Source organism: Sceloporus occidentalis, unplaced genomic scaffold (assembly GCF_023333645.1).
Source record: "Sceloporus occidentalis isolate IW3139 unplaced genomic scaffold, rSceOcc1.0.p SCAF_32, whole genome shotgun sequence".
In the NCBI taxonomy this organism is placed as follows: domain Eukaryota; kingdom Metazoa; phylum Chordata; class Lepidosauria; order Squamata; family Phrynosomatidae; genus Sceloporus; species Sceloporus occidentalis.
Window position 1 is genome coordinate 4,458,786 of NW_028317012.1, and position 12,364 is coordinate 4,471,149.

At 37.6% G+C, this 12,364-nt stretch overlaps 1 protein-coding gene across 1 annotated transcript in view; it reads left to right on the forward strand.

Moving 5' to 3' along the window:
* The window catches only part of LOC149298568 (pyruvate carboxylase, mitochondrial), a 159,642-nt gene extending 147,490 nt beyond the window's left edge, over positions 1-12,152 (forward strand). The window contains exons 13-20 of the mRNA XM_089487272.1: positions 1,789-1,945; positions 2,506-2,746; positions 4,046-4,295; positions 7,218-7,462; positions 9,100-9,279; positions 9,874-10,119; positions 11,268-11,408; positions 11,904-12,152. Of these exons, the coding sequence (XP_089343398.1) occupies positions 1,789-1,945; positions 2,506-2,746; positions 4,046-4,295; positions 7,218-7,462; positions 9,100-9,279; positions 9,874-10,119; positions 11,268-11,408; positions 11,904-12,152 (1,709 nt within the window). The remainder of the gene's footprint in view (positions 1-1,788; positions 1,946-2,505; positions 2,747-4,045; positions 4,296-7,217; positions 7,463-9,099; positions 9,280-9,873; positions 10,120-11,267; positions 11,409-11,903) is intronic.
* Positions 12,153-12,364: the final 212 nt, after the last annotated feature.

Consider the following 12,364-nt stretch of genomic DNA (forward strand, 5'->3'; position numbering starts at 1 on the left):
GTATTTGTAAAATTGTCTACAAAACAGTAAAACGGATTACTGTTTTACAAGACGTCCTACTTGCTGTCCAGTTGCTGACACTTTAGGGTCTTATTTCTGAAAGCACCCAATTTTCCCAAAACACCTAATGTGGTTGCAGCTGTTGAGCATCAGAAGTTGGGCACCCTGTATTTAATTAGGTAGCATATTACCTAAAATTGGCAAACAAATTAAACAGCCAAGCGTATCAGGACATAATAGCCAGTTATAGTTCCAGCAGCAGCTCGTCTATTGGGCCGCAATCCTTGTCCCGGTCTTCCCCTCCCCCAATGTACTTCTTTTCTAGGATCTCAAAAGGTTTGCGGGTTATTAGTTTGTTCTTCGGTCCAAAAATAAACCCGATTGCCCACATATGCTGCAGAAAATGTTGAAATTAGTGTCTCAATGTATGAAACATCTTTCAGTGTCACCACATCAGCCATCTTAACCAGACACAAATGTATACATCACATGTTGCAGTGCTGCATTTTTTATAGAATGTTTAACGGAGTGTCTGATATTCTATGTACGTGAAAATGTGTAAAATGGCTGATGTGGTTAGTGCCAGACTGAGGATGACGAGGTAGTCCTGGAACTTTAAGGCCAGCTGCCACCAAAGGACATAAGCATGGCTTCACGCACTGTCGGAGCAGCAGATTTGGTGGGTATCGGGCTCTCTCAGCCAGCGGCCCTGGATATGGTTACCCCGCTGTCAGTAGGCCAAAAAGTCACATTCAGAAGTCTTGCCTCTGCAATGTATCTAAACACGACCCCTTTTTCCGCGGTGTGAAATGCTGAGAGCTGGTATGCCGCACTTCCGTGTGATGTCAGTGTTTGTAAAAAGCAGAATACCTATTACTGAAAACTAAAAAAATTTTTTTACCTTTTTGGGTCTGCTTGTCATCTCCAACATAGTTTAGTCAATAAACAGATGTATAATTCCACAATGAAGGTGATTTGATAGAAAAAATTGGTCATATAACATCAATAATAAACAACCCGATATCCCCAGATGAGATATATATATCACAAACTATATATATCACAAACTATATATATATATATATATATATATATATATATATATTTGTGATATCGTCTTCAGAGTATTTCTCCCACAGTGTAATCCAAGAGAAGCTCTATCTCAGGATGATAACGTTTAAATTTCACAAAAAAATTATAGGAAAATAAGACATGTAATGTAATAGTGTTCAATATGCAATTTTATTTCTGTAATACACTCGAGTTTGCAGAATAAAATATAAAAAGCTGTACAATATTCCTCCTGTAATTTAGAAAAAAAAGATTAAAACAGCCCCAAATAAGCATAAATAAAATGAATTCACCAAAAAGTACTAAAGTAAAAAAGCAGCAAACACACGCAATGCTTTCGCCCCAGAATGGGCTTTTACCAAGTACCCAGATTATACTGTGGAGCTGCTGTTGGATTACACTGTCTTCTATTTCACTCTGCAAATGTTAGTGCGTTAGTGAAGTAAAAAATTTTAAATACTGAAGACATGATGTACACTATATATATATATATATATATATATATATATATATATATATATATAATTTTCCTTATATATTCTCTATCGCTGCAGGTATGATGTGGGCGATGACGGAATCTGTTTGTGAAACACTTATGACATGGTGTTTCTTGGGGGGTTTTCACCTTTAAAAATAAAAATATCATTTCTGGGGCTGTGGGTGCATTATACCAAACAGAAGAAACTGTCTAATGTGTTGTCCATCTGCTTCTCCCAGGTGCAACCTTTGATGTTGCCATGCGTTTCCTGTATGAATGCCCTTGGAGACGACTTCAGGAGTTAAGGGAACTTATTCCTAATGTTCCCTTCCAGATGCTTCTCAGAGGGGCCAATGCTGTAGGTTATACAAACTACCCTGATAATGCAGTTTTCAAGTAAGTGATGGGATTTCAGGGTTTTAAAAGTATTTGTAAAAATATGTGGCCCTGAATATATGCTTCTGTATCGTAGCTGATCGGTATACATAAATGCTTTTTATCAGAAACGTATTGTATCTCCCAGTCTTAAAGGAGATTTGTCAGAAATCTAGGTACGCTCATCATCTCCTGTCTCTCTGAATAGTCCATAGTTGCTCTGGTTAGAACATCACATTAATAATATTAAACTAATATAAATGTATTTGTTTTATATTATTATTATTAAACAAATAAGTACAAAAAACACTTACAACTAATATAAATATAAGACCAGGGTAATTATTGAATATAATATATCCAAAAGAATGTTACAAAATAACTATTTGCACAGCTTACTAAAAGAGGCTTCCTTTCTTAAACTCTCGGATTTTTCTTTTTTTTTTTGCTTCGTGGCTGGTTGAAGCGGATAGACCGCTGTTTAGAGTACATTAAGAGTTTGAATGATTGGACTGTACTTTCATAGATTTCTTTCATAGAAGGCTAGATGGCATGCTGACCGTGTTTCCTTTTTCTTTCAGATTTTGTGAAGTTGCAAAAGAAAATGGGATGGACATCTTCAGGGTCTTTGATTCTCTGAACTACTTGCCAAACATGATCCTGGGTATGGAGGCAGCAGGCCAGGCTGGTGGTGTAGTAGAAGCTGCCATTTCTTACACAGGCGATGTTTCTGACCCTACTCGAACAAAATATACATTGGATTATTATGTTGATCTAGCTGAGGAACTGGTAAAAGCTGGGACTCATATCTTGTGCATCAAGGTAGAGTTTTACATTCCTGTAGTTTTCTGTGTTCTAGAATGAACTAACAGTATATGTTTGGTTATCACTGCAAATATTTAAAATTGTAGTAGCCTGGAAACCTGGGACTTGTATGTTGGGGGCGACTCTATATAAAAAAAAAATATACAGATGGGGCTCTGTTGAAACAAGTTTACCAGCTTAATTATATTTTAGATCATTAGAACATCTTTTCTGGATTGTGATCAGCCCGAATTGATAACCAAATTTATTTTAACTACAAATTTACAGTAGAGGTAGAAAATACTTACAATAGTATCTAATTGTTGGTACGAAAGGCTAACAAACCAAAAAATGGCAAAATCTGTATTTTATGTGTGCATCGCCTTCATATAGATCTTACCGTCAGCAGTATTTAGTGCAGAGAGGAGTCAGAATTACTGCAGGAAGGTTTCAAAATGCTCGATCAGAGTTTTTTTTTAATCAATTATAGATGATCGATTAATGCTTTGATTACTTTTTTCCCAACAATTACATTATTGAAAAATAGCTAACATTTTGTTTAAAAAAGAAAATAAAAAAAATAAATTTAAATTTAAAAATTAATTGTGTGTTAAGCCAGATCACAATATCACATCTAATTCTTTGAACTTTATTATAAAAAATAAAAATAAAACAAAAGAGTGGGTTTTCTGGATAGCGTTGCCAGGAGACTAAAAAATGGACAATTAAGAATAGACATTTTAAGAAATATGTTTACTTTTGAAAATGTGCATGGGTTTTTTCATAATTTGACGTGATCAGTTTTCAACCCCAGGGCAAGTTCAAAGCACCCCTTTATATGGGAACAGTTTATCATAAAAGACTACATTTAATAATCCTCTGAGGAAATCTAACGGATTCCATTATCACCCACCCTCAAGAGATGAATGAGTCTTACTAAAGATGTTATAAAGTGTGTTATTAATACAGGGACTCGTATGTAACCAACATTTTGTCTTGAGAACAAATCTGAATGGAAGAGAAAAGACTGATTCAATTCCGTGGAGTTAGATATATGATGCGAGACTACAGTGTGGCTCTTTCTTCCCACAAATGCTTGTTCTTAATCTACTGTGAGAGAGCAGGTGAAAGAATTATTGTGTGTGTATGTATGTATGTGTATGTATGTATGTGTGTATATATATATATATATATATATATATATGTATATATATATATATATATATATATATGTATATATATGTATATGTGTGTGTGTATATTGATGCTAGTTTGTAGACAGAGGCAAAAACCCCTGTGCACTTATTTGCCCTTTAGGACATGGCTGGACTTCTAAAGCCAAATTCTTCAGACATGCTGATCCGTGCTCTGCGAGACAAATTTCCTGATATTCCTATCCACGTACACACTCATGACACTGCCGGAGCCGGAGTGGCCTCTATGTTGGCGTGTGCAGAAGCTGGAGCAGACATTGTTGATGTGGCAGTGGATTCTATGTCTGGTATGACCTCTCAACCTAGTATGGGTGCTTTGGTAGCATGTGCCAAGGGCACTGATCAGGACACAGGTATGTGACTACTTTAATACTATCTAATTTTAACTTTAATACTATAACTACTAACTTTACATTGTTGTTGCACCCATTGAGTGGTAGAATGTGGCTGGAAGATCTTTTCCAACTTAAACCAGTTTTGTCCCACTGCTTCTTTTATAGATTGTTTAGTTTGTGCTTAGGGGTACTTGAAGTCTTAAGCATATTTATCAAATTGTATATTTTGAGAAAGCACTGCAGATGTTACTGACACTGACTGCCATCAGCTAGCTGGCATAGAGACAACATTTATTAAGAATCAACTTGTTGATTGACAGTGTTCACAATCTGTATGTTCTGTGTAGAACGTCTATAGGGGCCCAACAATTCATATTCCCTGATAAAGAGAATAATGTTTGATATAATTATGCGGGATACCTATATGCTAATGAGGAATATGCTGACAGGTTAATAATGTTCATGTCTTCACGCCTAGCTTTCCCTGCAACGATTCCTGTTAGCTATACGTGGAGAGTACTATAACTCCCCTCACTATATTTATACCACCACTGCTAAGTGCTGCATTGTATAATAATCCAGAGTATAAGCACACCGTGAATAATATTTTGCTTAACGCTTCAAACCTTTCTTCTGTTTTAAACTGTTTCCTTGCGACTCGTGCAGAGAATTCCTCTCTGTTTACAGCCCCCCTGTGCGCTCTCTGGCACTTTCTTTGGCAAGTTGTCTGGGCTTTAAAAGCAACAAATTGCAAGTGTTACGTGTACCCTGGGAGAAGTGCCTCTTAAGAAGTGATTAGCAGCTGGCATCTTTAGCCTGCTTTAAAAGCCTGGCACAGGGAGAGTCTGTTCACTTCACTACCGAGGAGGTCTAAATGTTGTGTTATTAAAAGGGGTAATATTCTCAAAATGGTCTACGAATGTGAAAGTGTGTGTGTGTGTGTATGTATATGTGTATGTGTATGTATGTATATATGTGTATGTATACATACATACATATATGTATGTATGTGTATATTACCCACTCACTGGCCACTTTATTAGGTACACCTATGTAATTGCTTGTTAACCCAAATAGCTTGTCATCCAATTACACGGCATCAACTCAATGCATTTAGGCATGTAAATGTGGTCAAGACAACTTGCTGAAGTTCAAACAGAGCATCAGAATGAGGAAGAAAGGGGATAAACGTGACTTTAAACATGGCTTGGTTGTTGGTGCCAGACGGGCTGGTCCGAGTATTTAAAAAAACTGCTGCTCTACTGGGATTTTCACAAGCAATCATCTCTAGGGTTTACAAAGTATGGTCCAAAAAAGTGAAAATATTCAGTGAGGGGCAGTTGTGTGGACGAAAATGCCTTGTTGAGGTCAGAAGAATGGGCAGAAAGGCCCAGTAACTCAAATAACCACTTGTTACAACCAAGGTATGCAGAACACAATATCTGAACGCACAACACTTCGAACCTTGAAGCAGGTGGGCTACAGCAGCAGAAGACCACACCGGGTGCCACTCCTGTCAGCTAAGAACAGGAAACTGAGGCTACAATTCGCACAGACTCACAAAAATTGGACAATGGAAGACTGGAAGAACGTTGCCTGGTCTGATGAGTCTCGATTCCAGCTGCGACATTCAGATAGCAGGGTCAGACTTTGGCGTAAACAACATGAAAGCATGGATCCATCCTGCCTTGCATCAACAGTTCAGGCTGGTGGTGGTGGTGAAATGGTGTGGGGGATATTTTCTTGGCACACTTTGGGCCCCTTATTATCAATTGAGCATGGTTTAACAGCCTACCTGAGTATTATTGCTGACCATGTCCACTCCTTTATGACCACAGTGTACCCATCTTCTTATGGCTACTTCCAGCAGGATAATGCACCATGTCACAAAGCTCACATCATCTCAAACTGGTTTCTTGAACATGACAATGAGTTCACTGAACTCCAGTGGCCTCCGCAGTCGTCATATCTCAATTCAATAGAGCACCTTTTGGATGTGATGGAACGGGAGATCCGCATCATCGATATGCAGCCGACAAATGTGCAGAAGCTGCATGATGCCATCATGTCCATATGGACCAAAATCTCCTGAGGAATGTTTCCAGTACCTTGTGGAAAGTATGCCACGAAGAATGAAGGCAAAACGGGGTACTAGCAAGGTGTACCTAATAAAGTGGCCAGTGTGGGTAACAATAAAGTGAAAGATTCTTCCTCTTATGTGCATGGTTGGTCCAATGCAGTGTAGTTGCATAACAGTGTGCGTGACTTAATGGATAAAGGGGTGCAATCCAGGTCCATAGGCATCTCATGTGACAGTGAATTATTTAGCTAGTTACATAGATTGTTGACGACAAAAAACGTCAGCTGCAGATTTTTGTGTAATAAGCACATGCACCTCTGCTAACATGGTAATCCAGTACCTGTTAATCGTGTAGGCAAAATAATTTAGCAGTGAATACATTGGTTCAGCTGTAGCTGTTGATACTTTCTCTTCACGTGGCCACTAAAACTAAACTGAAATCCGTGGCTTTTTTTCAGGGGTGCATATAGTCACAGAAGGAGAAGTATTCTCTTTTCTGGACAATATGTTCAAACCAGGCTATTTTTCACAACTGAGCAAATGCCCTCAAAATCTCTTCTGGCAAAGCTGTGTCTATGGAATTTAACTATGTTCTAATGTCCTTAGGAATACAAATAGAGTAATCATGTCCATTCACCAAATGTATGAACAGCTGTATTAATGCTTTATTTTAGGAATTATTGGCTACTTCTGAGTGTTCAATCTCTTGTGTTGTCATTCCAATTGATATTTATATAGTCGAATTGTACCAAGAAAAGCATATACCATGGGTGCCACTTGCCTTACCAGATTTTTTTTATTTATTTTTATTCCCATGTGTGTTAAGCACTGCATAAAGCTATGCTGTTTTGATTCCCAAGGTATCCAGCTGGAAAAAGTGTTTGATTACAGTGAGTACTGGGAAGTTGCCCGTGGCCTCTATGCTCCTTTCGACTGCACATCAACCATGAAATCTGGAAACGCAGATGTGTATGAGAATGAGATCCCTGGAGGACAGTATACCAACCTCCATTTCCAGGCACACAGCATGGGACTGGGCAACAAATTCAAGGAAGTGAAGAAGGCTTATGCTGAAGCCAACAAACTTCTTGGCGATGTCATCAAGGTATTGGTTTTGTGTGTGGCTAAAAAAAAAAAAATCTTGATCTGGATGTCTGTGCTGTCTTGGCCCGATTGTCCAGTCATCGTTGGCTTGGCTGCCCGTTATGCCTATATAGAGTTAGCAATGTACTGTGGAGTGCCATCCACCAACTAACAGAAGCATCCCCCAAAAATATTTCAATAATCTGACTCTCTGGGAGTAACAATCATTGTTTTAGTACCACCAAGATGAGCAAATGAGAGTTTCAAGCTGTTTGGTACTATTTTAGTCTTTGACAATTGACAGCCTCTTGTACGTCTTCTTAGACATCAAGTCAAAAAAAATGCTGTAGAGTAACCCATGGGAAATCTCAGTATAGCTAACAATCCTTATCTAGAGAGGACTGAGCAATGGCCCATTTCCTATAATGACACAGTGAAGCAATTAAAATTGCAAATACGTTAAACGTAAATGCCTGCATGTATGGCTGTCATGCACATAACAAATAAGAACATACAAACATGCAATTGTGAGATATATATATAAATATATATATGTCAATCCATATCTATTAAGGTAATTGGATACTTAAAATTAAGTCTAGGAATGGATTTAATTATTTATGTAGATGATGCCTGTACATTATATGCAAAGGTATAGGAATTATACTGTATTGTGTGAAACAAAATTTATCCATACATTTTTGTCTGAGATGTAAACATTACTTAAATATTTTATCGCGTTCCGTATCTATGATGTAACATGAAACATGGTAAGCGTTTTCTTAATTGCGGTGTAACTCCCTTTGAACGTGATCTATAACATTTAGATGAAATCGTTTCAAAATAAATATGAAGTTAGAATTGAAAATACCAGACTGTTTGTACCCCATATTATGATTCATTTTAATTAACAAACTCTGACAGTTTCCGATCTTGGATTAATTGGCTGCTGTTGCTTATAGCTTGGGAAGGAGTAGTGATAGATGAGCAGAGAGACTAGACCTTAACACCCATGTAAATTAAGACCCAGGATAATTAAAAAGCTGCTCTGGTAATTAACCACCTTGTATTAACCCTTTGTAGCCAATAGGACATGCATTGAGATCACATAACTGACAGGAACCCAAGTCTTGAGGGCCACTCCTGCAGTTTGCTAGATCAGCCTTGAAGACATAACCTCTGAATCTACCAACACCTAGCGTAAGGCGAGATGGTAGTTTGATAGACAAACAGATCTGTAGTTTTTTCCGCTCCTGAAAACAATATTACAATGGAAACCAACACTTTCTAACTTTATATAGACTTTGTTGACAAATCAAGGGAAAGATTAAATATTGTCATAATGACAAATCTCTTGTGTTCACAAGGAGAGTGTTTTGGAGGCACTTTTATATAATTTTTTTTTTTTTTAAATGTAGGGTTTGTAATCTGAAAAGTAAAAACTGGTTATGAAAACATCACGATAGACTTTCCTTGCCACATGCAACCACCCATTTCATATTCTGCCATCCCTTTCCAACAAAGACGAACAAAAGTGGCAAGTGTATCTGCCTCAGTACCCCCCCTCCACCCCACTTGACCTTTTGAGGGTGCAGGGGTTGGTAAAGAACCCTACATTTCCTATCCGTGTTAGATTGAATTCGTATTGCTTTGTTCTAGGTTACACCCTCTTCTAAAATTGTGGGGGACTTGGCACAGTTTATGGTACACAATGGTCTGACACGTGAGCAAGTGGAGACCATGGCAGATGAACTCTCCTTCCCGCTTTCCGTGGTTGAGTATCTGCAGGGCTATGTTGGAATTCCTTATGGTGGCTTCCCAGAGCCATTACGCTCCAGGGTGAGTGATTTCTCTTGTTGCCTTCAAGCCTTTAACTTATGAAAAATACTTGTTTTGTTCAGCAATTTTCAGTTGCAGCGCTGTGTGTGTATAGAATTCTGAACTGAAACACTGCATGTTGTCTCATAGAATTGCAAATAAAAGTATATTCTACACTTGACTTTTTTTTTTTTTTTATCAAGCAAAAATGTAGCTTAAGGTAACCAGAAATGGCCCAAGTTTTACCTTTTTATAATAAAAAATTTATGTTTTAAGAAAATCCGTGTTTTCCCAAAGAGGTTGATTATGGCAACTTTTTGTTGCACTGTAATATAATTCATTCAGCATCCCTTGTCTTCATACTATAGGAAGATTAATATCTTGGTGTTGGAACATCATTGAGTGAGACTCTTAAGGTTTCTAATTCAAATATGTATTATTAAAAATAATCCATATTGTAGCTGTGTCTGGGATTTAAGAATATTATCGAACAGGTAAAACACTATAAAAAGTTTTCTTTGCAACTTTGCGATTTTCAAACATCAATTTACAAATGTAGCCTGAGTTATGAATCCAATTGTGGAGATCTCAACATCATTGTACTTACAAACACAGGTTCTGAAGGACCTTCCACGTATTGAAGGGAGACCAGGGGCCACACTCCCTCCCATGGACTTTGGCAAGCTGGAAGAAGGGCTGCGGAGCAAGTATGATGACATAACTCCTGAAGACATTATGTCAGCAGCTATGTACCCTAAAGTTTTTGAGGAATACAAGGACTTCAGCACTCAGTTTGGTCCTGTAGAGTGTCTAAACACCCGTCTATTCCTTGAGGGACCCAAAATTGCAGAGGAGTTTGAGGTAAGTATTATTGCCATCTATAGCAGTTGTGGTTTTATGATTATTTCATCCTGGAGCTTCCTCTAGCTATTGTGCAGAATATCAAAATTACAATCTATGCCTATATATAGATATAGATATAGATAGATAAAAAAAAATTAGGCTTCGGTTGGCACAGTACCCTTTAACATCACAATTATACATTTTATGGTCATGGCTGCAGTTGGTCAAATGGGAATCCGTATTATTTTATTAACCATTCACTCTAATCTAAATAAAGCCTATCTCTCTCAGCAAAGGTTGTAAATCTGATTATTTTTCATATTTCCTCCAGGGCAACTTTGCAAGTGGCTGCCAGTGGTGGACATGTGTTTTCTGAGCACACTTAATTATTTGAATTTTTTTTTCCTTTAGTTTCTCATTATCAGAATTTATTCTGCATAACTGATTAATTGGCAGTATAAAGGTAGATGTGTGGAAATTGGTTGGCTTCCTCTGTTTCTGCATAGGTGTATGTATAGAGTGTGCTATCTTTTAGTATTTAATGCAAAAATAACAGCCAGTCCCGATTTCTTGTATGAAAGATGCAGATACATGAATGTGTGAAAGATGCAGATACATAAATCTCTGGCAAACGGTGACCCTTTATCTTCCAAATGTATCCTGGTACTAAAAAAAAAAAACCAACTTACAACCCAAAATCTTGAAACTTGCTTTTTCTTAAGCAATCGGTATTATCCATATAGAATAATTTTAATTTTTCGAATAAAAACAATGCAATGGTAATCATTACTTTTCTGAAATAGACAGAAAATTTGGATGAATATCCATTAAGTTTCTAGAGTCTAAAAATATGACAAAAGGTTTATGGGAGACTGAAGTGAATATGAGGGAAAATAGGGAGTGGTGCAGTATAGACGCAGCTAAACAGGAGATACCTGTGTCTTTTATCTGTTTACTTGGCCAACAGACCATTGTGTTTTTTCCCTATATTTTTTTTTTGGGGGGGGGGGGTGAAAATGATAGGAAAATGTTACCAAATGTTCTATACACAATTATATATGCCCATGATATAATCCAGTCTTTTTACATAAAAAATATTGCAAAATAAATTTGGTCATCTCTTGCAATGAGGCCTCATGTAAAGATTACAATTTTTTTTTTTTTAGGTGGAATTAGAAAGAGGTAAAACCTTGCATATTAAAGCTCTTGCTCTGGGAGATCTTAATAAGGCTGGTCAGAGGGAAGTTTTCTTTGAGCTCAATGGTCAACTGCGATCCGTCCTGGTTAAAGATACACAGGCCATGAAGGTGAGTCCATTTTTTCCTAAGGTCTTGTTTTCAAAGCTTCAAAAAGTAAATGAGACATGATTTACAGTTTAAGTGCTTTTCTGGGTGTAGAGCAATTTTTTTTTCTAACTATGGAGGTAGTGACGGGCAGCCTCCTGCTTTGGTTTAGTTGGTGGTCTAGATGATCAGAGGCTTAGATTTAATGTAAGGAAGCTTTAATGGAGAGTGGTTAATGGAGTGGAGCAGAAATTGTGATGGTTGATACAGTGAGTGGATTTAAACATGAGTCCGCTAGGCATATGGCTATCCTGAATCTAAGATGAGATTCAAGGACTTAAGGTTTAAGTCTTCATCAGGAAAAATGGGCAGACTAGATGGGCCAGATGGTTCTTATCTTCTGTCAAATGCTATGGTCCACCAGTAGCGCTTTGAAATATTGACATCTATTTGTGTACTTTACTTATGTTTAATATTTATTTATCATGGTATGTCATATTTTATATACTTTATTTGCAGGAAATGCACTTCCATCCCAAAGCCCTGAAAGATGTTAAGGGTCAGATTGGAGCCCCCATGCCAGGAAAGGTCATTGATATAAAAGTGAAAGAGGGGGCACAGATAGAAAAGGGTAAGCCGCTCTGTGTGCTCAGTGCCATGAAGATGGAAACCTTGGTCAACTCGCCAGTGTCTGGAACAATAAAGAAAATTTATGTGAAGCCAGACATGCACCTTGAAGGAGAAGACCTTATACTGGAAATTGAATAATGGAAAAGATTAAAACTAACCAGTTTTTTGTTGAGGACTGGGGTTGACAGTTATTTGTATGGATAGATCCTGTACCCATCACTTTGTGAATGGGAAAGGGTTTACTCACCATCATGTGCTTGAAGACATTGTGTGGTCTGGTGTCAAAATTGCTTGCTTGTAGAAAGCTTCACATGTGCATTTAGGGACCTGAGTGGATAACTGGATCATTA